General features: G+C 53.4%; 1 protein-coding gene across 1 annotated transcript; it reads right to left on the bottom strand.

Moving 5' to 3' along the window:
• Nucleotides 1–27,291, bottom strand: FGF9 (fibroblast growth factor 9). Its single transcript, NM_213801.1, is given in 3 exon segments — nucleotides 1–290; nucleotides 17,544–17,647; nucleotides 26,867–27,291. Coding segments are annotated over 3 exon segments (627 nt in total). The 5' UTR covers nucleotides 27,144–27,291; the 3' UTR covers nucleotides 1–44.

Genomic DNA, 27,587 nt, shown 5'->3' with positions numbered 1-27,587 from the left:
TAGTGGTTACTTTTTTAAGGGCTCAAGTGAAGAAAGAGTCTTTGTCAACTTTGGCTTAGAATATCCTTATATAGTTCGGGGACTTTGTCCGGGTCCACTGGTCTGGGTAAAAAATGTGTGAATTTCTGGTGCCGTTTAGTCCTCGTTCCTTCTCTGGGGGTCCCGTCCTTGTTTAACGCCACATAGAACCGCCTTCCAGTGTCCACGTGTTTGTACAGATTCGAGGAGTACGTGTTATACCAGTTTTCTTCAAACTGTTCTCTGAATACACACTCTTGGGTTAGTTTTTCCTGTTAAAAAAAAAAAAAAAGCACATATTTTGCAAAATTAGCTACTTCATGTAAAGCAACTGCTACACGATAGAACTGCGAGAAAATACCGATGTTAACCCATTTTAATATATTTTGCAAACACTGCTTACCTCTATAAATTTAAATACATTCTATTTTTTTTTCCATAACGATGAAAGCACAAAAGAGTCTAAATGTTTCCTAGTTAAACTTTTCCACGGGCCAATTATCTGAATGAGTCAGCAGGCAGAGGCGACTAACGCCGGGGGCTGTTCCCATTTTCACTGTGGCAGTCAGGATGGTGACCATCCCGGGCACAGGGCCTTCGCGAAGACCGCGTCTCGGCAGCTGCTTCCTCTTCGGCGCATTTGTCAAAACGTCCTCGCCAAGCAGGCCAGCATCACCAGCGATGTCGGAGACGCCCTGCCCTGCCCGCAGCAGTGTGTGTGTCACGCCAGAAGAGCGGTGTGCACACTCCAGCCTGCCGGGGGAGAAGCGCTTGGGAGGCTCTTCTCTTAAAATGCAGGTTTCCAAACCCCAACCCTTCACAATTCCGACCCAGAAGGTCTGGAAATAGGCCTTCGGAACCGGCCCTTGGGGGGTTCTGAGGTAGACACCCCGGTCCACGGTTTGAGATGCGCTGCTTTCCAGGGACGGGGTCCACCGGAGCACGAAGAAGACACACATTCTAGCTCTCCCGTTTCCCTGAGCTCAGACAGAAGGAACCCCCCCCCATTTAAACGTAGAAAGGCTCCACATTTTCACACGTGCATTGCTCTCCCGTTTCCCTAAGCTCAGACAGAAGGAACCCCCCCCCCATTTAAACGTAGAAAGGCTCCACATTTTCACACGCGCATTGCTCTCCTGTTTCCCTGAACTCAGACAGAAGGAACCCCCCCCCATTTAAACGTAGAAAGGCTCCACATTTTCACACGTGCATTGCATCTCGTCCTCCACCGGAGCTTTCGAGTCTGGGTCCCCCTGACCCCCACAGCCGCGTGTGTCCAAGACAGCAAGGACCAGAGCGATGCGCGCACAGCACATCCCAAACCACGGGCTCGTTTCAGGCACAAACACGCGAATCTGGCTGCACCTGCAGAAAAGCACCAACGGGACAGACCCGCTTCTGGCTCTTCTCAGCACACTGAGACTTCAGAGCGACACCTCCCTGGAGGGCAGTATTGGAAAATGAATGCTTGGGGGAACATGCCCCGGGCCCTTGCTCACCTGGTCCCTGATATAAATACATGTCCACGCATGTCCACACTTGGCACACTGATGCACAAACCCTGGGAGGGGCCCATCACCCCCAACTGCCGTGGACACATCAGGCAAATGAAGGTGGGGAGAAAGGGGGTTGTGACAGGCTGAGGATGCTGAAAGCCAGAGGCCAGAGTGAGCCAGCGTCCCCACGCCGCCCCACAATTCACACAAGCACTCAGGACCCGCTGCTGGTGGGTGTCATCTAGTGATGAAAAAGCACTGAGCAGGCTGGTGACAAAGTATTATCTCCTGGATAAGTCAGCTGAGTGAGCCGAAATGGGGGAAAGCGAAAAAAGAGAAAAGTAAAGCATCCTGCAAGACAGAAAGATGGGGACCCTCGGGGCCACTGATACTGGGTTTAGAGGGACAAAGTGGGCCACAGGGAGCCAGCATCACCTGCAGCCCCCTCACCCAGGCCCTAGCAGGGCGCTCCCTGCAGGAGGAGATACTAGGAGAAGCCTCTCCCCTCCCCCCCAGCAAACCCCCAGGCCCAATGCGACTGCTCTTTCATCTCCATTAAAATGGACAAAATAAAAAGTGTGTTAACACCATTAACAGCTATTTTAGTCTTTACTTCCAACCCCAGAAAAAAATATTCTCCTCGCAGACAAGATTATTCTTGGTTTAAGATGTCTGGTTTGAGTTTGCTGGGATGAAGTACGTTTTCTAAACAAGCTATGCTCATGTATTTTCTACCTAATAAAATGGACCAAAGTATGGAATCGTATACTGAGCTTTTAGTTTTACCTACCAATGAAGTGAAAAGCGATTTCACATTAAGCTTTCTTTTTCTCAGCAGGAACTCACATTATCTGACAGAGGCTTTCTTTTAAAAATAGGAAAGAAAAAAAAAAAAGGAGTTACTGTCGTGGCTCAGGGGAAACAACTCCGACTAGGAATCATGAGGTTGAGGGTTTGATCCCTGGCCTTGCTCAGTTAGGTTCAGGATCCGGCACTGCCATGAGCTGTGGTCACAGATGCAGGTCAGATCTGGCGTTGCTGTGGCTGCAGTGCACGCCAGCAGCTGTAGCTCTGATTCGACCCCTAACCTGGGAACTTCCATATGCTGCAGGTGTGGCCCTAAGAAGCAAAAAAAAAAAAAAAAAAAAAAAAAATAGGGCTCCGCCCCCTGCTTTCAGCACCATGAGCTGTGCCCGTGCTTCCCTCTGCTCCCTGCACACCTGTACCTGTGGGCAGCAGGTGTACACACGGCCAAGGGCCCGGCTCTACCCGCACCAGTCTGGCCTGGGCAGACTCACCTGAGCAGCAGGTGTGAACAGCACCCTGAAACCAGGCTATTACGGATGTGCAGTCAGATGTGCGGGCCCAGACCTGAGGACACCCTGTCACCATCAGAGCTGCTCAGAACTGGAGCAAGTCAGCAAACAGCTAGGGTGACCTTTCCCGGTAGCATGTAGGACTGGGGCCTGGAGGTGAAGTCACCTGCCTCAGGTCTAGGCTACAGGATCCTGTGACCATGGTGATGGGGCCACCAGAGCAGAGTGTTTCCAGGAGCCCTGCCAGGGACCCGGCACCTTCCACTTCTCACCAAGGGGGGAGTCCTCAGTCTGGGGACTTCTGAGGCCACTTCCAAAGAGCCAGCCACTCTTATTCTGTCACACCTGCTGACTTTCTTCTCTACCTCAAAACACAATTTTTAAAAAACACTATTCAGGAGTTCCCGTGGTGGCTCAGTGGTTAACGAATCCAACTAGGAACCATGAGGTTGCGGGTTCGATCCCTGGCCTTGCTCAGTGGGTCAAGGATCCAGCGTTGCCGTGAGCTGTGGTGTAGGTCGCAGACGTGGCTTGGATCCTGAGCTGCTGTGGCTGTGGTGTAGGCTGGCGGCTACAGCTCCGGTTGGACCCCTAGCCTGGGAACCTCCATAGGCTGCACACGCAGCCCTAGAAAAAGACAAAAAATAAAATAAAAATAAAAACCACTATTCACTTTGCAGGAGACAGGGGTGGAGGTGAATCGAAAATAGGGAGAACGAACAACTTCTGCGGCGGGGGGGGGGGGGGGGCTTCCCTCGAGCCTCAGCGGGTTGACACCCCGGCACTGTCCTTGCAGTGGCTCGAGTCCCTGCTGTGATGCAGGTTCGATCCCTGGCCCTGCAACTTCCACAGGACACAGGCGTGACCAAAAGGAAAAAAAATACTCTGCAGGGGGGAGCCGGTGCACCCTGAGGCTGAGAGATGAGAACCTCGTGTCACATGTTTCAGGGTTCTTTTCAGTTTACCCAAAAACCCTTTGAAAAAGTTGAAGAAGGCAAGAACCAAGCCAGCCCCTTTGCTGCTCAGCAAACATGGCCCGATGGGCCTCACTCAGCTCCTGCAAGACGGTTCACACGCAGACAACAACCTCCGAGGCAACTCGGAACATGAAGTGAATTGTTCCACGTAAAACACTTTACTCTACAGGCAGTAGTTCTCATGATGGTTAGAGGATTAGCCATCTCCCTCACGGGAGGGCTGGAGAACTTCGGTTAACTGGTTAAATGAGGCTCTGTAGACATGACACTGCAAAACCACTGGTCCAGTTCAGCTCGTGTCATTATTACATAAGTGGCAAAACGCCACTCAGATCAACTTGCATACCTGGAACTGTTCAATTTAAATCACCAGAACAATTAAAGCCCCCGATACCTTTCTATACCGCATACAGGCTTTAAAATAATTTCTTCTTACTCTTTGGGTTTCTGTTAATGTGAGATTTTTTTGTTTTAGACAAAATAGCAAGATTTACAGAATTACTGTTTATGAGCAGAAGTCAGTAGTTCGTGATAAAGTACTTAGTTGAGGTGAACATACTTCTGATGTGTATCTGTACTCCAAAGTGATTTCTCCAAATTAAAAATAAGTAAATGCATGCAAATTGGGACAGAAAATATATGAACCTGTATTCTTATACATACACACAGAAAAAAAGCTTCTGCCTTCAAATAAACTATACGCTTTCGAATTATAGAACTCAGATGTTTTAAAGCTCACCACATGTTCCCAATGCAGACAGTTTATAGAGTATTCCACTATAAAGTGATCAATTTTTGTTTTATTGTATTTCCATGTTTTAATTTTTTTTGTAGATTATTTAACTATAGCTGTTTATGGCATACCTATCTTTGAACTGTTGGATTATGTCACTAGGCCTGGGTGGAGAATATGGATTTAATTCAAAAGTCTACTAAAGCCCAGGCTTTGGAACAAAATGTGGTGAGTGTTAGCAACTATGGAAACCTCCTTTCATTTTATATCATCAAATTCGGAGCAGTGGGAAAAACTGAAATTAAAACTTCAAAACTTTTCCCAATCCTATTCAAACCAAAGTATGAGATAATAATGTGAAAATTAGAGTGTACCCTAGAGAATGTTTAGGAATGTTCTAAGACATAAACGCATACAGACACTAATTTTAACTCTTTGACGAATAGAAACTGTATAATCCACACGGGTGTTAGAAGGCCCAGTTTGTATCTGCGTGCATTTAAAAACTGCAATGAGAAGTTTTCAAAATTTGCGATGCCGTTGTTCTCATTGAAAAGGCACGGACGTAGACCACGCTGCTGCTTTAAAACGTGATTTCCACTCTTACCTCGATACCCACGTGGCGTAGCTTGAACCACACCATCCACATGGATGCACGCGTTCGCCTCAACGGGCCGCTGATCCCCCCGCAGCAACTCACCACGTCTAAGCCCCACGGTGGGTGACTGCAGCGACACTGCCTGACAGGAGAGTCCCTGGACCTGGGTGAGCTCAGGATTCGAGGTGATCACTCACCCCGTCTACAGGGCGCTCCAGTCACGGTATTTAAACCTCCCGTGGCTACAGTTACTCGTTCAGATGGATGCTCCCTCATTAATAATCTAGCAGGAAAGTCTTAATGGGAGTTGTCGCAGGATCAGGGTGATTAAGTATAATGACTACAGGACCATTAATAAGAAGCCAGGTCTTTTAACTCATCTCTCCTGGGAGCTGTCCTCAAATGGAAAGCCACAAACACAGAGAATGGGCGGGAGGCACTATTATTTTATTAGAAGCGCGATTCAGATCCAGCCCCCTTATGCTCTAGAGGCGCCTCCCCTCGAGCCCCGTTTTCCAAAACCTCTTTAAAATCCCCACCATTCCCGAGGGGTCTGCTTTCATACCCCTGACCCCGGGCATCAAAACTGCCGCTAGAACTGCGGGAACAACGGAGCAAGCGGAATTGCATTGTGTCTGGTCAACGCAAAGAAATGATGCCAGCCGGCAGGCAACATCTGTCTCACCCAATACACAGAAAATCAAGAATTCCTACACTCTGCACCCCTTCTCCACCAAAGCAGAAAACGGGACCCAACCAGCCTCCCTCTGGAAGCTGCTTACTTAGGGGTCAGTGGACCGGAAGGTGAGGGCCCCCGTCTGAATCTGGGGGCACACAGCAACACCCTTGTGCTCTGCACTCACCTGCCACGTGGCACCAAGGACAGCCAAGGACAATGAAGCTGAGGACGAAAGCTGCCAAATGTCCCTGGGAACAGAGTGGGCACCTCGGAGCTGTCCTTAGAAGCTGCCCCTGGCAATGGACTTATGTTAGCAAATTCTGTTAGCTCATAAACCTGCAACACACACTCAGAGATGCCGACCTGCAGGAGAAAGGCAATCCTGCTCGCTAATCTGCGAAGTTTAAGATGCGCTTCATGAAATGTGTTTGCCTGTGTCAATGCGTAGACATTGCACATTTGATCCTTCTTCCAAGACCCCTTTAGGAAAAGTCCAGGAAGTTCTTTCCGGATCTTAGAACACCAGGCGGAAGAGAAATCCCATGTAACATCTTCTATCATAAATGATTATCTGATAAGAGAGGCACATCATTCAATGAGCACGGAAAATGCACATCAAAGATTTGCAAAAGCAGAGACAACTTCAAGCTCAATATTACTCTTTGTGAAAGCTGAGAGTAGAAGGGGGGATACTGGAGAAGCGGACAGCCGTGAGGCTGAGAGGTGCAAGTGAGGGAACAAGCCCTATTCCTCAGGACACCGCACAGAGACACGGCGCCCAAGCCCCCCGCCCTGGAGACACTCACCAGACGCACTGCTGGGGTCCGACTGAAACAGAGGCATTTTCTGTGATAGACAGGGCAGGTGAAAGCCCAGCCTTGGTTTGTAGGAATAAAACTAGAGAAACCGAAAGATTAACAAATATAATCGGCATTCGCCCAAAGACAACTTCTGAAGAACTGACAGCTTCCCAGAATGTCCATGGCAAAAGGTGTGGCCACCTCCCACAAACACAGACAAAATGGGTCCATGAGCGGTCCTGGGCCTCAGCTTCCTTACCTGTACAGCAAGGGGACTGGGCCCAGGGATGTGCGGGGCCTCTGAGTCTAAGAGTCGAATGATGCTGGCACATGCCAGGTGGAGACATGCCACCGCGGTGCGTCTGGACGCACTGAACAGGGAGTGATGGACGGAGAAGCCGCGGTGCTGCTGGAAACGGGGGAAGAAGGCGGCGGAAGGGAGGGCCCGGGTCACCTCTGCAGAGGCTCAGGCGGAGGCCGCTGCTCCAGCAAGGAGGTCGCTCGGGGAGAAGAGGTCACCGCGGCCCAAGGGACCTGCCCCTCCCCCAGGACCACTGGGGCGACCCTCCTGGGGGGCGTCCAGCCACCACCTCTCCCGGCCCTGGGTGTTGGCGCAGGAGGAATGTCTGCCCACAAATCCTACGAACCAAGCTGCCCGGAGAGAACTACTTACTTGGAAGAAAACCCAAATCGTGGAGGAAACAGAAAGCTGTCGAATTTGGCGGGGGAGGGGGGTGGAGCTGGACGTGTGCACGCGGCAGATACCGGGCAGCGAGGGCAAGGACAAGCGACCCCCGGTTCCTGTTGCTCTGCACCCTCCTGACCCTCGGTGCCCCCTCCGAGGTCAGCCCACCTCCGGCTCCCGTCAGAGCTGGGCACCCAGTTCAAGGGCCAACAGGAGCCGTTTTCAAGGCAGCGCCCTAACCCTGAACACCCAACTCTCAGAGCAGACTCGCTGGGCGCCGTCGCAGCCCAGGGCGTCCCCTGACAGACGCGTGGACGTTCAAAACCACCATCGGCAGGTCCGGCTTAGCCGGTTAAAGCGCCTGTCCAGTAAAAAGCACCACCGCCGCCACCGCAAAGGAAGTGAAATCCTTAACGAAGGACCCCAGCTTTTCAACGTAAGTGGATAAACTAACAACGTGCTGCATTGGAGGAGAACGTCTATGAAACGAATGCTGACAAATAAAGCTTTACGGCTGACATTTCAAAGGGACGCTTCAGGAGAGGCCACGGTTACCTCTGAGGGAGAGCATTTCTTGACTTTCACAGACTAGCTCCTAAGTCGCAATCTCAGAATTCAGACCTGCAAGAAACCCAGTTCCCGTGCACCTCCCGGCAGCGGGAGAAGCGGGTCGTTGGTCAGGACAGAATGTCCACACCCGTTGGCCTTGAAGGAGGCTAAGATCGGCCACACCCGCAGCCCCCGGGAACCAAGACGGTGCTGGCTGCACCCTGGGCACCATCTCCCTGGTCCTTACGGTGACGCTGGATGGGCTGTCATTGGTCCCCGTCCTCCGGTCCAGCCCAGCCAGCCTGAGGCTGCCCAAGGTTGCCCAGCCAGCGCGCGCCGGAGCTGGCGTCCCAAGGCTTGCTTCCCCTGTTCCCTGCTTCACTCCCAGGTTCAAACTCTGCAGAACACAACCACTGGCTTGAGCTTTCCATGGAAACCCAGCAGAACAAAAATCAGAGCAAACCAAAACTCAGAAGACAGGGAGAGAAAGAAAAAGAACATAAGCCGCCCCCAAGGACCCAGAAAAACTACCTGAAAGACAGCGATTCCCATGGTAAATGGAAGCAGGGGGAGCAGAGGGACCTCGGACAGCAAGTGTGTGCAGTCAGTGCAATGTCACGGCCACACAGGCAAAGCCACTCCAGGCCACGGCAGAGCCACGCCAGCCCACACAGGGGAGGGTGTCCTGGTGTGACCTTGGCAGGTCCGTCCTCAGAACACTGCACGGAGCCGCAGTCGCTTCCGCACAAAAGAAAAGCAAACTGCAGGGAAGGTCTCTCTGAAAAATTACAACGAGACCAAGGGAGGAGGCGGACACTCATGCCAGATTTTAAGCATCCCCAGAGCCCTTCACGGGTCTCCACGCAACACCATGACCTCTGCGTCCTTGGCCTCTGCAGCAGGGTGTTGGGAAGGCTCTTCTCGGCTGCCTGAGGATGCTGCCCGGCACACAGGTCAACAGACGGACTCTCGAAGAAGTCAGTCCTGGGCGGTGGGTGTCTGGGGGCATGGCCAAGCTGCAGAGAGGCTGCACAGGGAGGTGGCTTTTCCAGCACTCAGGCCAGCATACTGAGCAGCACAGCAGCGTCCCCTGCAGAGTTAATGATAATGACAGGACAGGACCCTCCAAATGTCAGCCACGTGGCCTCTGGCAGCAGCTGGAAGGAACAGGAGCAAAGACAGGACTGCGGGGGGGGTGGTGGGGTCAGGGCGGACGGGGGTTAAAGATAATACAATCAGCCAGTTTCCAAACCCTGCAGCCCTGAAGCTGCCCTCAGAGCAGCCCCGCCGCTCCTGAGAACACCTGCTACTGCTCTCCATCTCCTGGTGAGCAGTCCCCGCGTCCTTTCCCGGCCCGAGAACGAAGCTCGCTCCCCAGGCCCCCAGCCCCGATCTGTTACAATTGTGCTAGGAGAGGAAACACACCAAGTTAGAATTCTTGGTTTGCACGTCACCTCTGGGCCCAAAATGGCAGGTTCTTCTTGAACCACCCCAAGGTCACCCCCAGAGGCAGCACCGCCCATGTGTGCCCTGTGTGGATTGGGGCACCCCGGAAACACAGGCCGGGCTCCTGCCAGCCTGTCAGACCAACAGTACATAACCTTGTTTCTCGTGTGTTCTGCCCAAGGTAACTGTTGACTGTTAGCCGTGGCCGCAGGGGTGACTCAGGCCAATGGAGGCCCCTCTAGGCCATGAGATTCCCCCAGACACACCCGGCCTCATGCCTGTGGGCCACTAGCTGGCACTTCGGCTCAATGCCCGGGGGACATTTTCATCAGCAACCTCGCCCACGAAAAGCACACACACAGCCTCGTGGTACCCAGGGGCTCCCACAAAGGACCTTGCTCAGTGCAAGCTGAGCTCAGGAACTGTGGTCATGGGAGAGTCCCTGCTTCTCGGTGCCCATGTGAACGGGCACCCCTTCAGGGCCACACACAGTTGGAGAGAGGAGACAGGGTGCAGCACGCGTGCTGAGTCACAAGGATGCACGCGCCTCGGTGCCTGCGAGGCTGAGGGTCCCGGCCTCCGCATCTGTGAAGCGAGCAAGCGAGCAGGCCCGGGAGCGCAGTGGGCTGACCGCTGTCCAGCAGCACCGGTGCCAGGCGGTGGCGGGGGGGAGAAGCATCACGCGCCCCCACCTCTCCTCCTAGAGGCAGCGCACAACCCAGGGACGTGAGGATTAAACCAGGTCCTTCCCGAAGCCCGTGGATCCCCAAGGCTGTGACTCCGTGACTCCGGCCACCACTAGCTCGCAGGGCTTGACACGCGACTCAGACCGTCAGTAAAGGCAGCTCCCCTGCCTAACGAACGACATAAACTCAACTCAAGTAGAAAGTAGACGGATTTCTTTTTAAAGGCCATTTTCCACTCCTTCCTGGCCAGGAGTGTAGATGCTAAGGAAACAAGAAGCGGGGCACTACGAAGAACCAAGTGCTCCAAAATCCGATCTATGAAGGAAGTACCACGATCCTGCTCTAATATGGGCTTGTTTGTAGCCGAAAAAAAAAAAAAAAGATGTTTTTTATTCACAAAAACAGATGGCCACTCTCACGCATATGTATGAGACAGGGTTTCCTAACTCACCTTCGTGCAAACGGTTAATTCCTGACCTATTGCCTCTGTGACCTTGCGGAGGTCACTAAGCCACTAAACGCTCGCTCTCCTCGCCTCTAAAACAAGGACGCTCCACGAACTGAATCAGCAAAAATATAGCAAAAGACGCTCTTCTGGGGGGCTGCCCCCCGCCCCAGCATCAAAGAATCGCCGCTTGATCCTCTGAAAGCGGGCAACGTACACATGCAATTGAAGGCAGGCTCCACTGCCCGCGGCATCTGTTCACTGCCACCCACTTCCAGAGCACGCCTGCCGTCAAGTAGATTACCGAACCAATGACCCTTCATTTCCTTTGTAGGAATTACACCCTCCGGAGACAGCATACAGGACATGCCTGCAGGTCCACCATCAAAGTAATCGGAACTGACACAGCACAATGACAAACTGCTACGTCCAGCGGGGACCGGCCGTTTGGTACGGCGTCCTGTTCTATAAACACACACGTTCCCTCTGCTTGTTCCAAAGCTGCGCACAATGGCACTCAGAGCGCCATGGAGACCAGAGGGGCCGAGCGGACGCCCCTCGCCAGGACCTCATGCCCCTGGCACGTTTTCACAGCTGGCATCTGCAGATCCCAGGAAGACACAGGACCTATCTGGGGGCAACAAGCTTTCCCGCAGAAGCAGTTGCACTGGCTCTTTGCTTCGTGAAAAGGTAAAAGGATCTCTTGAAGCTGGCCTAGCCTTTCCAGGTGACTGCCAGGACCGTGACAGGTGACTGTGTTTAGAGTCACCTTCAGCCAAGGAGGAGGGGGAGGGAGTGGGATGGACTGTGCGTCTGGGGTTAATAGATGCAAACTACGGCTCATTTGGAGCCGATAAGCAATGACACCCAGCTGCATGGCACAGGGAACTGAATCCAATCACTTGCGATGGAGCATGACAGAGGATAATGACAAAAAGAATGTATATAAATGGAAAACTGGGTCACTATGCAGCACAGAAGAAACCCACCAAACATTGTACACCAACTATAATGGGAAAAGTTAAAATCTTAAAAAATAAGTAAATAAATGACTATCCCAAACAATAAATTAAATAAGTAAAGTCAGCTTCGGCACTAAGCAGGGCTACTTTCTCCATGGAGGCTGACGGGGAAAGGAGGAGGCTGACATACTTGGGGTGTGGGCGAGGGCTTCCCGGCAACGCATAGGGGACAACGTGGGGGGAGGATGGCCTCCCCCAGGTGTCCCGGGAACAGGTGTGCCAAGCTCGGAGCTGTGACCCGGAAGCTGCCTCTCAGCCTCCACCAGGGAGGACCACCGACTGCATCAGACCAATCCTGCCGCCTCAGAGCCTATGGGCCCTACGTCCAGTGTGGATTTTCATATAGACGTATTTTGAATCGCCCTCCAAAGAGGCATGAGAGGTCCGTGTTTGTACGTATTCAAACAGCACAATAAAAATAACCTCAGTCATTTGGGTCAGAGCATCTGAGTACTGCACCCTTTCCTCTCATGCAGGTGGATCTGCCCTTCATTCTGGGACAAGTGGGCTGTCCCCACATCGCTGCCCCAACTGTGCAAATGCCCCCCTGCATGGCCGGCACACACGCCTCCCTCCACCCGCACAGGCAGCCGCCCCTGCTGACGGCTTCAGCTTTTCTAGGTTTCTTTGCACTGAAAACACACTTCAGACCTGGCACACGACCCCCGTAAACCCTAGCTCAGCCGTGTCTCTGGAAATATAACAACCCCATGGTCCACGCCTGTGTGACCTGCCCCTTGTCAGGTGGGTGGCCGGCCTGCAACAGGCTGGTCGCACCCTTACTCTGCCCCCCCAGGCAGAGTCACTCAACCCCCGTCCCCTTCAGCCTTAACAGCTAAATGGGGTGACGCCCACAGAGGTCCAGGAAGGTCCAGGCGGAAAGCAACACCCTGGGTGACATGGCCGACGTGGGGTTGATAGGCTGAATAGCCGGGGTGACAACCGCTACGTGTCAACTGCACGTGACGCAGAGACAGAAAGATGGTCAAGAGGAGTGGGCTCCTAAAACCTCAGTCTACCGGGAAAGATCAACACGAAGTAAAACTCCGCACAGAATAAAGTAAGACCCGAAAGGGGTACCAACCAGAAACCCGGAGTCATCCTTCCCTGCCCCTAGAGACCCCGTGCTCCGCTCTGCTGTGCCCCCCAGTTTCCGTGATCGCGCTCCCTCCTTTTCATGAAAAGGTCAAAATCTCTCATTGAAGGTAGACTCCTGTAAAAGATTAATTTTTTTCCTGGCATTCTTTCTTAAAGAGGTATTTATTACCGTCAATTTATTCCTGACACTTTGAGGTCTCTTGATAATACTCAGATAATTTAGATTAAGGCCCTAAAAGTAACTGAGCCTTGCTCCTAGGCTCTTTGACAAGAACGAAAGTGACAAATGTAAACTAATACTCTAAGACTTTAATCCTCTGCCCAAGTACGCACTCGTGTGTGTGTGTGTGTGTGTGGTCTAGCACCCTCTCTAAATAGCACCCAGGCAGGATATTCCAATCTTTACACTGGAAAGATTACGTGCCCTTCCTTGTCTGCCCTCCCCTTTCTGAGACTCCTATTCACCCCTCAAGACCCAGCTAAGTGCTACCATCCAAATTCCCCAAGCAGTTATTTAAACACACCTCTGAACACCAAAGATATGTGTGATTCCTCTATGACGGGGCATGTCACACGGCACTCAATTATTTATAAGCATATCTCTACTACTAGCTTTTGAGAGATTCGTTGCGCTGCTCTTAGCACAATCCTAGGTACACAGTCAGTATAAATGCTTGTGAACGAAGGAGCAAAAGAAGGAACAGAGGCATAGGCGAGTTAACACAGGAATACAACAATCAAACCCCACCCCAGAGTTAGAATTATCCAGGTATTCTTTAAGCCCAATCATGATACACATCACCAATATAGTTTCTTATTTCCACAATCTAATAGGATGTCAGAATCTTACCTTTTTTTTTTTTTTTATGGCCGTATTTGAGACACATAGGATTCCCCAGCCAGGGACTGAATCCAAGCTGCAGCTACAACCTACACCACAGCTACTACAAGGCTGGATCCTTATCCCACTGTGCCACAGAGGGAACTCCTTTTTTTTTTTTGTCTTTTCTAGGGCTGCTCCCATGGCACACGGAGGTTCCCAGGCTAGGGGTCTCATCGGAGCTGTAGCTACCGGCCTACGCGAGAGCCACAGCAACATGGGATCCGAGCCTCGTCTGTGGCCTACACTACAGCTCACAGCAATGCCAGATCCTTAACCCACTGAGCGAGGCCAGGGATGGAACCCCCAACTTCATGGTTCCTAGTTGGATTCGTTAACCACTGCACCACCACGGGAACTCCAGGAACTTCTTTTTTTGTTTGTTTAAGAATCCTACATATTTTTCTGAAGAAATCTTATCCCATTCACCTCTGACCTTTCAGACCCAATCCTAATTTATTTATTTATTATTTATTTATTTATTTTTGTCTTTTTAGCTATTTCTTTGGGCCGCTCCCGCGGCATATGGAGGTTCCCAGGCTAGGGGTTGAATCGGAGCTGTAGCCACCGGCCTATGCCAGAGCCACAGCAACGCGGGATCCGAGCTGTGTCTGCAACCTACACCACAGCTCACAGCAACGCTGGATCGTTAACCCACTGAGCAAAGGCAGGGACCGAACCCGCAACCTCATGGTTCCTAGTCGGATTTGTTAACCACTGCGCCACAACGGGAACTCCCCCAATCCTAATTTAAACTTGGAAGCAAAAGAACCGCAGGGAGGAAAAGAGAAAAATAATCCCAAAGTACATCTTTACTAGTTTTTGCTGATTTACATGTTTGTTTATTTCATACAAAGTGATGGCTATTTCCCCAAATCTCCTATTTACCTTCTTTCCCAATGAGGTCAGTCTTTTCAAGGCCCCACCACGTTCCGAAACAAACCTTCTCCGCTTTCCTGAGCGGTACCGGGAAGTCTTCCTGCCCAGGTCCGGGCTGGTTCACGACAGAACCCTTGCTCTCTAGGTCTCGTCACAACGGGAAGGCGACATGCGGGTCCCTCCTCGTTCTCACTGCCACACCAGGTACAACAACCACACACCCGGTGACAGTGACATCCAGCTGAGGACACGCCTCCCGCACCTGCCGGAGGCCGCAGGCTCTCAAGGTGGGAGGCGGGGAGAGCCCCTGGCAGAACATACCCTACGCACGTGCGGACGGTGGCGTCCAAGCCACAACCTCCTGAGGCCCCGAGGAGGAGACTCTCGGGACGCCCACGTCAGACCATGGCTTCCGGGCGGAGCAGGAGGGATGGGGCCTGGTCCCTTGGCGCCTGTTCCCACGCTCCCCCCCACCCCGACACCGTGCTCTCACCACGCCCGCAGCCAGACACGCCGGGGACACGCCACAGTCCGGGTCAGCACGGGACTGGACTGGCAGACGGGCCCCCTTTCCCCAGCAGAGCCCTCGGCCACGTGATGATGCCCCACCTCCCAGTTCAGAGGCTCCCCGCCAACCACACTGTCTACTCACTTCAACCCCCAGGGCTGAGCGCGGCTGTGCGCAGGGCCCGGGCCCCCTGGGAACAACGTTCCCAAGAAACCTACCCCCCTCGCCCCTCAATACATCAGGGGACCCAGACACACAAGGAACTACCCCGCAAGTCGCGGGCGATGGTAGACTTTGCAACAAAGCTTCCCGGGGCCCAGAGAAAAACAGGAAATGCGAACCAGTGGCTCAGGCGAGTCAGGGGTGTGGGGAGGGCTTTACGGAGAGAGGGGCTGCCCTGGCCACCACAGGATCAGACCATCAGATGAAAGGAAGGAGCCGGAAGGAGACAGGCTCAGGTCACAAGGCGGGGTAAGGACATGACACAGCAAAGCAGATCCAGGCAACGTGGTTCCACGGGGACCAGCCCATAAAGAGGGGGATTGGCCCTCGGGCAGCTGCTTAGGGTTTGGGGTGAGTGAGGATGAGGGTGGAGGGGGGGAAGCCGCCCAGGATGTGTTTCCACAAAGGAAAGGACCCCAGGTCACACGTCCCCTCCAGCAGCTTCCCCACCTCGGGTGGGGAGGGCCCATCCCACCCCTCCTGGGCAGATGGGCTTCACAGGCGGCCAGGAAGACAGCCTGGCCTCCCGGGACACACACCCAGAAGGCTGCTCCAGCCTTCCTGCTGGCCGCCACCCCAGGCAGACTGTCGGGGGTTGTCGCCAGGTCTATGACCCAGCGGGGCTCAGACAGCGTCACGGAGGAGGTTGGTGGAGGCGAGGGACCAACAGCTCTGGACACGGGTCCCATCCGCCCTCCGTGTGGCTGGTTCCCTCCAGTGCCAAGAGGCCCGGGAATGGGAACAAGCAGTGTGGCGTCTGTTGACTCATTCACGGCTTCCTTCAGGACACTGTGCCTTCGTATGTGTTTACGGAAGAACACAACATAACTACACTTTATATACACAATTTTCAAATAATTTACTATGCAGCGGGGAAGATCCGGGCTCAAAACACTCTGGGGACAGCCATGCTAAACCTCGGTCCCTTCTACCACGAAAGGTCAGTTTGTGCCTCAGCACAGACAGCGTTCTAGGGAGTCGAGCCACGACCAACTTAATTAAATCCAAGCTGAGTACCTAGAAGCGAGCATGACAAAGGGCAGACATCGCCGCGTATTTCAAAATCGAAACGCTTCCTTGCATCTTGTACCTTTGCACTTGACAGTGTTGACAAAAATAATTGAGCACGTAAATAACTTTATCTAAACCCAGAACTGTGTTTAAAAGGCTCCCTTCAATTCTATGCTTTGAAATATGTTTTCAAATAACCTATTCTCTCAAGGAAACACTTTTTTTAAAAAGACAAATGTCTAACGGAACCAACCAATCTACATTCAAATTTTACCAAGGCAGAAAAACCATCCTTGTGTCATTAAAAATGCTGAGTGTTCTATTCAGACTACACGGGCCACCACTTACCGTCATCTGGAATTTCTAAGTAAAAGCTTGACACTACTTCCAACCCGTGTGTGTGTGTGTGTGTGTGTGTGTGTGTGTGTGTGTGTGTACATACTAGTACATGGAAGGAAAAAAGTATATCTAGAAAACAATGCCTCTCGATTCTATACGCAAATGTCTTTCATTTCTCTCAACAGAGGACTCCAGGACTTCTCCCATTTCCCAGCGTCTTTTCACTTTCACATTTGGTGGATGCTAACCCAAGTTCTCACTTCACGAGAACATGATTATTTAAATTCTCACCTGACCACCACTAATGGCAATGAAAAACTAAAGGCTGGCTTTACTACCCGTCTCGCTGGGACTCAAGGTAGCAAACACTTAACTCATAACCTAGTATCCTAGTATCCTAGTCCCATGTTCAGAAAATATGTATCGAGTTCCCACTGTGCACTGTGCTTCAGAAACTGTGCAGTAAAGATACGAAGAGAGATATCGAGTTAGCCCCTTCCTCTCCAAGCGGAAGCAGGGACTCCGTTTCCTCCACTGCTGTCCCCAGGGCCCCTAGAACAGTGCCTGGCACCTGGCAGCCGTCGGAAGTGCTCTCCCTGCCTTCCCAAGGAGGTGACAACCCGGGGGAAGTGGAAAGGAAGACAGGGAAACAGCAGCTCATAAAACTGGCAGGTAATGAGGACGTTTTATATTCTTCTTCACATAAAGAGTGTCGGACTGTCATGGCATCTCCCTTCTCTCTGCATGATGAAAACCTCATGTAGCTCAGAGAGAGGGCTACACTCACAGCTCGGTCTATTTCTAGTTTTAATTACAATGCTTGGCAAAGCTGGGCGAAGATCATCTCAATTCATTTCAAAAATAACTCCCATTCAATACAAGAAGATGGGATCCTTCTCCCAGTTGTGAATTTGTTATTTACTTGATAAGGAAAATGGCTTGGCCTATAAATAAGGCATTTTCTTAGAAACTTGGGTCTTGTGAAGACCCGGGGCTGGTACCTAGTGATGAAAATGAAGTGGTTTTTCCGCAAAGTGTAACAACTTACACTTCCCTTCCAAACACTGCTTCACTGCCAGTGATGTGGAATCTGGGGAGAGTGCAGTCCCCCTCCAACGTGAGCCAGGAGGACTGGCCAAGTCTCCGTGGTACTTACGGATCCGTACAGCTCCCCCTTCTCGTTCATGCCCAGGTAGAGTCCGCTGTCCACGCCCCGAATGCTGACCAAGCCCACGGCTATACTGATGAATTCCAGGATGCCTGGGAGAGGGAGAGCACAGAGAGGTCAGCGACTGCCGTTCCCATCAGCCTCTCGGAGGAGGGCCTTGAGGTGTGTCTTCTTCAAGGAGCATCTTTTCTTTTTGGCTCCGCCCATGGCATGTGGAAGTTCCCAGGCCAGGGATCAAACCTGCACCATAGCAGCAACCTGAGCCGCTGCAGTGACAACCCCAGATCCCTAACGAGAGAACTCCCAAGAAGCGTCTTCTCTTAAAACCACTGCCCCAAAGCACTGATTTTTCAATGCAGTTGTGAGGCTACAACAACACTTAGCGACATGACACATGGCAAACAAAGCCTTTTGAAAATTAAAAAGCTAGTATGTACACACACATGCTACGACGGGATATGTCAGATAAACCAATGTACATGTTCTAATTGACTTAAAATATAAAGAGAGAGAAAACTTTCTTCCATTTTAAAAATGTGAAATTAGGAGGAGTTCCCATCGTGGCGCAGTGGTTAACGAATCCGACTAGGAACCATGAGGTTGCGGGTTCGGTCCCTGCCCTTGCTCAGTGGGTTAACGATCCGGCGTTGCCGTGAGCTGTGGTGTAGGTTGCAGACGCGGCTCGGATCCTGCGTTGCTGTGCTGTGGCGTAGGCCGGTGGCTACAGCTCCGATTTGACCCCTAGCCTGGGAACCTCCATGTGCCACGTGAGCGGCCCAAGAAATGGCAAAAAGACAAAAAAAAAAAAAACAAAAAAAACAAAAACAAAAATATGTGAAATTAAGTATCTGCATATAGGTGCGGATTGGGGGGGGGGATGTTCTAGTCGGAGCAGAGACAATGTCCTCAAAACAATGCAGGGCGTGTTAACCTAAGATGTGGCTGGTTTACACGGAAAATTATCCAGCTCTCAGCTGTGAGACCAGATTGAGCCTCGGGTGGAAAACGAAAGCGTTCACACGCATTCCCACATATTCCTGCATAAACAAACTATTGATTTTTTGCTGTGCTTATCTAAGCCTCAAAGAGATAGTTTGGCAATTAAGAGAGCAACATCCTGGAAAATACATGCTGATTCCCAAAACGCCCTTGATGTAACATAGGCATGGGAGTTCCCGTCATGGTGCAGCAGAAACGCACGCGACTAGGAATCATGAGGTTGCGGGTTCAATCCCTGGCCTCACTCAGCCATGAGCTGTGATGTGGGTTGGAGACAGGGCTCGGATCCCGAGTTGCTGTGGCTGTGGTGGAGGCCGGCAGCTACAGCTTCAATGTGACCCCTGGCCTGGGAACCTCCATATGCCATGGGTGCAGCCCTCAAAAGGCAAAAGTGAATAAACAAAATAAAATAAAATAAAATAGGCATGGAATACTACATCCCCACATTGAATCCGCATAAGGATCTTCTTTTATTGCCTTCTTTCGCCTTGCTTACCTCGCTAAGAATAACAGTACCTCAGCTGGGCATAAATCCAGAATTTTATGGTCACACAACAGCAGTTCCAGAGTCTATGAGTCTACTGTTGTTTTAACGTGATTATCCAAGGCTATATTTGAGACAATGCTAATATCACCTGTGCTCAGCCACTTTCTCCATTTTGTATTAAAATGCTACCCTGTGTGTAAATCTTGCATTAACACAGCAAAGAGTGAGTTGTTTTAAAAATATCGCCAAATATTAAAAAACTGACTTACATGTAAGAGTCTAGAAAAAAACTAAGGGTAACACTGCTATAGTCAGTCCCATGTGACTAATAAAAAAGCACTTACATGGATTTTAACGCAATTAATTTTGCAACGCTCACCAAACAGCCTGTGCTGCAAACATCCCAAAATGACATGAAATCCATAAATCCAGTAAAGCAAAGCCTCCGCGGTAAAGCCCAGAGAAAGAGACTGCTTATCAAGGGCTATTCCTAACTCTTTGAAAGCACAAAACGCTGCAGATATTTGGAGCTTACAGAACATTGATCTGGACCCGCAAAACTATTCATTCTAAGTGGATGGAGAATAGTGTGCGGAAAATAGAAAGAGGCATTGCCAGGTATATTCCAAACCTGATAACCTGAGACTCTCGAGGAAAAAAGCCAGTTCAGTGGTCGCCACCCCTACGCCACAGAGCAAATGAGAAGCCCAATCAGGCAGGGTTTTCAGGAGGGTCCTTCCCGTGCGATGCCACCCTGACTGAGGAATGACTTTATTTCACCGCGCCACACCCAACTCTTAGGAGGCAAAACGGTTTCAGGTGTGGCGCTGAATCACTACAGGAGCCCCACGCAGGTGAGTCTCTTCTTCGCTACCTGACAACACACCACAGGAGAGATCACCGTTGGCAGCAGTAGTGAAAGGAATTTATTCATGTCGAGTTTTCACAGTAGAACCAAAGACAAGAGACACTGAGCCCCTCCCATCTGACCAATTTAATGCACCAAGTCAATAAAACCCCCAGTCCTAAAACGAAAAGACACTTGCTCCTTCCAAGAGGAGATCTTTCTGCGTTCCCTAAACAGGAGGCAGCTCTGAGAGAACCAGTAACATCAGGTCCAACAAAAAGTAAGCATCTGTGACCCCACAAATCCTCCTGACCGGCTGACAATTAGGATCACAAGAGCTGTGGTGCAGGGGGTTAAGGATCCGGTGTTGTCTCTGCAGCGGCTCGGGTTGCCGCTGAGGTGCAGCTTTGATCCCTGGTCCATATGCCACAGGTGCAGCCAAAACAAACAAAAACTCCTAGCAGCTGGAACCCTTGAGCCTCTCGTCTGTGCCAATGAGACGCCTTCGCTCAGCCAGCCCTCAGCACAGCCCTTGGCACTACCCGACGCTCATCTCCAGGTGACAGGTGGGGACACCAAGGTTTAAGGGTGTGAAATAGCTGCCCCCAAGTCATCAGAGGCCAAAGCCCAGGTCCACATCTTACCAGCGGCTGCACCTTTCCTCCTGTATCCCGGATTCATGCACCACTTTCATACAGCTTTTCCCTCACGAGCGCCTGGAAGATGCTACCTAGCGAGACTGGGTAGACCCAGGGCTCGGGTGCGCTCGGGCTGTGCGGACCTGGGGGCACCCCACCCCCGCCCCGTGTGTGCCGTCTCCTAGCACCTCAGTTATGGGCACAGAGCTTTTTTGGTTAAAGGACTTAAGTTCTCCAACGGTTATGATACACTTTGGAAGTGAAAGCTCTAAGACAGCTACCCTGTTATCTTTCTGGCATCGACAAGACAGCTTGATTCATACGCACTGACTCATTCAGTCAACAAACTGCGGAGGGACGATACAGCCAGGGACCGTGCCATTTGTGGGGGATGTGAAGATGAGTAAGACCCCGCCTACGCCCTCAAAGAGCTTACCATCTAGTGGGAGAAAGGACGAATAGGCAGATAGACAAGATCACAAAGTGGGGGGCGCAGGCAGAGGTGTCCGGGGTATGGCCCGTGCCCAAGGGTGGGTGGCTCACTTAGGCTTCAGAAGGGGAGTCGGAGGGGCTTCCTGAAAGGAAGCCCCTTGGGGTGGCTTTCCATGTGAGAAGGAATGACACCTAGGGACCCAGGAAAAGGTTTCATCATCTCAAACCCCCACCTTTATTCCCGCAGCTCCTGGAGAAGCGGAGACCCCAAGAACAGCCCAGCTTTTTGCGAGGCCACATCCCAAGATCCAAGGGCCAGCAGGAGTCAGAAGGCCTGGGTCACAGCCACGGCCCCACGTGCAGAGAGCACCAAGCCTGCAAGGCCAGAGGGCCTGGCAACAGGCTCCCGCCCCCAGATTGGAACCCTTGTGGTTCCTGGTACCTTCCTGTCCACAATGAACTCTAGAACCCGAACTAGCTCAAGTCACCTCTCTCTGGGCCTGAGCTGGTGGCAAGCAAGTGCTGCCCACCATACAGATCTGAGCCTGCCCACTCCCCTTCCATCTGCTTGAGTGAGCAGCACAGGGGCACTGGCTCAGTAACAGCCCAGGAGAAGGCCGCTGTGTAGACACAGCTGAGTGTTTCACGAGCAGCAGACGAGAAAGGGAAAGGAGGAAAGGGCTAGGAAGAGACGGAAGGGAGAGCGAGGTGGGACTGCTCCTAAATATAGCTGGTGGCCCTCACGGGGCACCAGGGTGGCCTGTCTGTCGTAGGCGGACGCAGTCCAGACGGCCTCCGTTCAGAGCGACTGGGGACACCCAGTGTCCAGGGCATTTCCTTTTCGGGGGGGCAGGGGTTCCATCGAGGATGCACTCACCAGGCCCCAGGAGGTCTGTTGGGGTCCAAGGTCATCTGTGGTCCAAGGAGGCCAGGTCAGTTCCTGGGACTAATAGGGACGGAGTAGGCACAGGTGGTTGTCAAAGTCCCCGTAGGGACCACAGATAAAGAGGGACACCTGCGGGACGCTGGGAGACCACTGCGCGTTCAGAAAGCCCTGGGGACGGGCAGGCTTGCTGCACGAGTGGAGGTCGCTGGGTGGGGGTGGGGGGAGGCCTGCGTCCAGGTTCAGCCCCAGGGTGGGAGTCTGAGGACCGCCCTGCCGCGGATACGAAGGAGGAGCTGGGGCTCCCGGAAGGGCAGAGGCGGGCTTTTCCCACCCCCACGCCCCTTGGAGGGTAAAACTGTGGCCCACCCGGATCCTCGGATCCTCGGGGCAGAGCTTCCTCGCCTGCCTGCTTGCATCTCACAAGCGTCCTGTCCTCTCAGGTCTGTGTCTTGCCTGTCACTGTGTCTCTCGACGAATTCCTTCTGCATGGAGACATGAAGAACCTCAGTAAATCCAGACACGGGGTGAGCAATTCTAATTTAAAACGTGGGTTCAAGTCCCAATCTGGGCTCTGGCTGGGTGCAGGCCCTTGGTGCTGTCAGTTTCCGGACCACTTGAGGGAAATGACCCCAGCAGACTGTCACCCTTGCTCCAGCTTCACTGGGTATTAGCAGTCAGCCCCAGCTCTGTCCACATGGCCCGTTAACCCACAGCTGATCCAGCCCCTCTGTCCTGGGTCTCACCTCCCAGGCCAGGCCACCATGGGCTTGGAGGGGGGGAGCCAGAAGCCACTGTGCCAGGGCCCATGTTAAACAGCCTTCCAGCCTAAAAACCCCCAACACGTAACAGGACTGCATTCTTCGGAGGATGAGAATGTGTGCAGACTGTGGACAAGGCGGGACTGGAGGCTCAGGGAGCAGATGGACCTCCTCCCTACAGAGCTCCCGGCTCAGCCCAAGGGTTCTGCACCCCAGCTGCCCCATCGATCACATCGGAGCCCCGACCCCAGCCAGTCTCCGTCCACAGCAAGGCCGGCCAATCCGAGGTCATTTGGGGAATGACTAACCTAACAGGAGGCATAAGCCCACCGATTTGTCAAGAAGATTCTAAACGAACCCTGGAAAAGGCTCCTTTCCCTCCGTGAGGCAGGCAAGTGCCCGATAAACGGAACGGTTGCCAATGCAACACTCTGGAAGGAAGACCCTTTTTAAACCTCTTTCTTTTTAAATCATACGGTGTAACCTCTTTCTCGCCTCTCGGATAACTTCTCCTGAGCCCTGGGCCGGGCACGCAGCCGGCGCGCTGGGTCCGGGTGCAGGCCGGCCCTTCTGGGAGCTGTGCTCAGGCCAGAAGGCGCCGCAGCGGGGAGCAGCCATCTTCGCACCAGCCCAGGGGTCACCCGCTGGGGCTCCTCGTGCCAAGTCAAACAGGGGATCAGGCCCAATGCTCACTTTTTTATTATCCCACATCACTCTCTCTGCCATTGATTTTCTGCTCACTTTTTCCATCTATCAAGTGCTTTAAAGAGGAAAAAAAAAAAAAAAAGTAGGGAAACGAAGGGTCTGGCTCTCCCGGCCTATCACCCAGAGGTCCAATTCCCAGTTCCCTTTCTCCAGGCTCAGCCTTGTCTCCACACCAGCACCCCCAAAGGGAAAACAAAGGGCTCCCTCTAGGTCCCACCTAAGTTGTCACCGCGCAGCTCCTGCTGGGACAGCAATAGGGTTCCCCGCCCCCCACGGCCCGCACTGCCGCTGCTGTGTCACCGCCACGCTTGCCAGCAGCTGCAGTCACCTGCGGCTGCGGGGGAGGGGGGATCGCCAAAGATTTTTGCAGCACGTTTCTTTCTGCTGTTCCATTTCAGGTAAAAAACGCACCTTCTATTTTAATCGAGGTGTAAACACACCTCGCCCCCTACCCACTGCTACTCTCTTCCAGAGACGCGTTAGAGAAACTGGGGGGTGCATTCAAAGTCCCCAGAGCGCAGTGGGTGAGGAGGGGGGCGCAGGCAGGGGAGTGGGAGGGTCCAAGGTGAGGCCGGCGGGGACGGGGGCGGGAGCGCCAGGTGTGACGGCCGCAACCCCGCGCCGGGTCCTAGCGCCCGCCCTCCGCCTCCGGGCGCTCCTGGCGGGCGGGAGCGAGGGTGGGAGGTTCGGCCTCGCTGCGCTGCAGAGGTTGCTAATATTGGGACCTGCCGCAGCGGGAGACCGCGGCACTGCTGTCACCCGGGAGTGGTTCTCCCTGCCACCGGATGGAAGACTGAAATAAGCCTCCTGCCTCTCCCTCCTTCCCCGCCCCCACTGCGCACACCACCCACTCAGCCGCATCCAAACCCGAGTGAAGGCGCGGCGAGCGCGAGCCCCTCCCCCCGTCGCCGGTTCCCGGCCGCCCCCGAGCTCCCGCTGGGCCCCTACCCCCCCCCACACACACACCCCACCCCGGGTCGGGGCTCCTGCTGCCCGGCCTCCCACCCAGCACTGCCCCTACCAGCCGGCCGACAGCGCCAGGCGGACAAGGAGCGGACGTGTCACCTCCGGGATTGGGGGTGGGGGTGCCGAGGCCGGGTTTTTGTTTTATGATCTCTATTCAGACGCTGTGCCAGCGCCCTTGTCGGCTGACCCCAGAGCGCGCCTCTCAGCAGCCCCCCCTTCCGGTCCCCGGCCCGTTCCATCCACCCTGGTTCCTCGCTGCCCCCGTGGCAGAGTCACCGGATTCTTAATTACTTGGTTGCATGTAGCGAACGTCCTACCCGAAGGTGACTGCGTTTAAAGGGGAAAAAAAAAAAAAAAAAAAGCCCACATTGGGGGTGGGGGTGGGGTGAAGGTGGAGAAGCCCCAGTTGGAGCCTCCCGTGGCCTCCTCGTCTCGTTCCGCGGGTCCCGGGCACTCCCTAGGACCGGGCTCGGCTGCTCGGCACACGAGGCCGCCGGCCGCACTCGAGCGCCCAGCGAGGGCTCCAGGGCCCGGGGGCCGGCCACGCAGGGCGCGGAGAGGAGCAGCGAGCTCCGCTCAAGAGCTGTAACAATGGCTCGCGGCCCCCGCCGCCTGCGCCGCCCTTTGTCCCCCTCCCTTTCCCGTAGCTCCGGCCCCACAAGCCGGCCCGACCCACCTCCGGCGCGGCCAGCCCACCGCTCCCGAGACTCGGCTGTGAGCTCCGAAGGAGGGAGAGGGGTCCGAGGCAGGAAGGGGCACAGGGGCCTGGGCCCCGCCGCCAACTCCGCGGCTGCGCGCGCCTCCAGCAGCTCCCACCCCGCGCGCGGCCCCGCTGCCCGGGCGGCGGCCGGGTCCGCTGGACCCGCACTCACTCGCAGCGAGCGCGAAGGGACGCAGCTTGGGCGAAAGGAGCCTGACCCCTGAACGCGCCAGCAGGCCGGGCGCCCCCGACACAGCGGTCCCCGCTGCGGAGGGCGCGCTGGGCGGGGGCAAGCCGCTGAACCCGAGCGCGTCTAGGACCGCGCGGAGCTGGCGGGCGGCTGCCGAGTGCGCCGCGGGGCCGGGGCGGCCGAGTGGCACCTGCCGGCCGGCGCGCGGGGGACCCGGCTGGGCGCGGCGCACCCGGCCGCCCACGCCGCCCGCCCCGGCGGCCGCCCGGGTTCTGGAGCGCAGCGCGGGGCTTGGCCGAAGCCGAGGGAGCGGCCGCAGCGAGCACTTTAGCAAAGTTTCGCCCTCGCTCTGCAGCGGCCAGAGCTGCCTCCACTTCTGAGAGTTACGGTTTCTGTAACTGAAAACTGCCAAGCAGAAGGGAGACAGCTAGAGCCATTCGCACTAGTAGGTTCAGTTCCGGCTGAGGCTCGGGCTGAGCAAAAGCAGACAATCCCCCGGCTCGCGCATCAGGGACCAGCCGCATCTCAGGCCTGAATCCTTCTCACCTCTGGCATCGTCTGCAGCCCACGAACCTACACCGACTATTTAGATCGTGTTCAACATCTGGCATTAAGGCATGAGGAAGAGAAATCACCATGGGACTTTGTTTTTACGACCTAGTTTAAGTGTTGTCAGGTGGGTTAACTCATAAGTTAACTCCTTCCAACAGTCTGGTTGCCCAAAACAGTGCTTTTTTTGACTTGCCCCTCCACCACTCCCTCCCTCCCGCAACTGTGCTCTCTGCTGTTAGGCTCAGGGTGGCCCAGCGGGCACGTGTGTGCAGGCATTAAAGGGGACAGTCACCAGTCCTCGGGTCTGCAGCCCTCAATGCTGAGTCACAAATACCCTCCCCAGGAAATGAAATCCTCGGAATGCCGTTTAAAATTAGCTCCAAGCTTTTGCACGCGGGCACACACTCACAACCAGAGCCACCCAGGAACCCCCACACAGGGCTGCAAACTATGGAAATTACAGAGCACAGTGAATAACCTGATGGCTGGAAGGACAAACGCCCCTGGTGCGCGCCCAGCCCCTTCCCCACTCATTTTCCACCAGCCTCTCTGCCCCTGCAGCTGAGGAGTCTAAATACGATTTCAGTCCTCTTCCCAACGGAGCAATCAGCAACCTTTGCCTAAAGGGTTCCAGACCCTCACGGTGGGAATAAGCAATAGGCTTAATCTACAATTCAAGCAGTATACTTACTGGAGCAAAGAGGGAAGAGGAAAAACTTCGTTTGGCACAAGATGATAACCACTGCCTTCAGGAAAATGCATTTTTAAATTCTCAGTAGTTAATTATTAAAGCTTTAAACTCGTGGAATCAGCCCATTCAAAAGAAACTTCCTAAACCCCGTCTTCCTGTGTATCTGATGCAAAAGAACTAGGGGTTGTGTTATATTTATAAATCATGCCCTCCTTAAAAAAAAAAAAATTTTTTTTTTTTAAAAAGCCTTTCAGTGGAGACCCGCATCAGTGCCAGCTGCGGATCTGCAATTCCGCAGGCTCTTTTTTTTTTTTTTTTTTTTTTTTAGCTAGCAAGACAGCGACAGACCAAGACAGAGAGGGGAGGAGACCCCTTCCCGCATCCCCCACCCTGCCACCACCATCTCGGTAGTTATCCGAACATGCCAGCGCGGACACTAAGGGGTTAATGGTATACCTACCAAAGCGGCTGTGGTCTTTCCTGGTTCCCTGGATAGTACCATTGGGGAAGATTTCTAAGTGAAATCCAGTCCTGCAGTACAGCTGCCTCCGCCTGAGAATCCCCTTTAAATGATCCAAGTCCGTGACTGCGGGTCCCCTGGGAAGCCCTCCTGCTTCGGACTGACTCAGGTGGTCACTTAACAAAACCGGGCTGTCCACCGGCAACACGGGCACATTCCCAAACGGTACTGCATCCTGCACACCGAAATAGTTCCCAACTTCACCTAGGGGAGCCATCAGAAGCCTCGGCTTTTGGAGCACAGCGATAAACAATAATGATGGTGCCAACCCAGGAGATATTAGGCGAGGTATATCCAACTCCCCTCCCTTACTGCAGTTGCAGAGAGAGAAAAAAAGGTCCTTTTCTTCAATCCATTAAATGCATAAATAAAAGTAATCTGCTGTTTCACTGGCACAGGTTCAAGGTCAAACCACGGATAGTCTAAGAAACCACCACTTTCTACTCACACACTGACATATTGATAAACGCATCTATGCATCTCTACAGACAGATCCCCAGCTCTCAGCAGGCAGGAAGGTCTTCATTCCATCCGACCGTAATAAGGAAAAAAATCCGTAGTTTCTCCATTTGGTTTGAGATCAGAATGACCATAGCAACTTAAATGCCTAGGCGTTATTATAGGGATTTTTAAGATGCACGGGCTACGTCAGAATTTACGG

The sequence above is a fragment of the Sus scrofa genome, chromosome 11, assembly GCF_000003025.6.
Source record: "Sus scrofa isolate TJ Tabasco breed Duroc chromosome 11, Sscrofa11.1, whole genome shotgun sequence".
In the NCBI taxonomy this organism is placed as follows: Eukaryota; Metazoa; Chordata; class Mammalia; order Artiodactyla; family Suidae; genus Sus; species Sus scrofa.
This window is presented reverse-complemented; position numbering and strand designations above follow the sequence as displayed.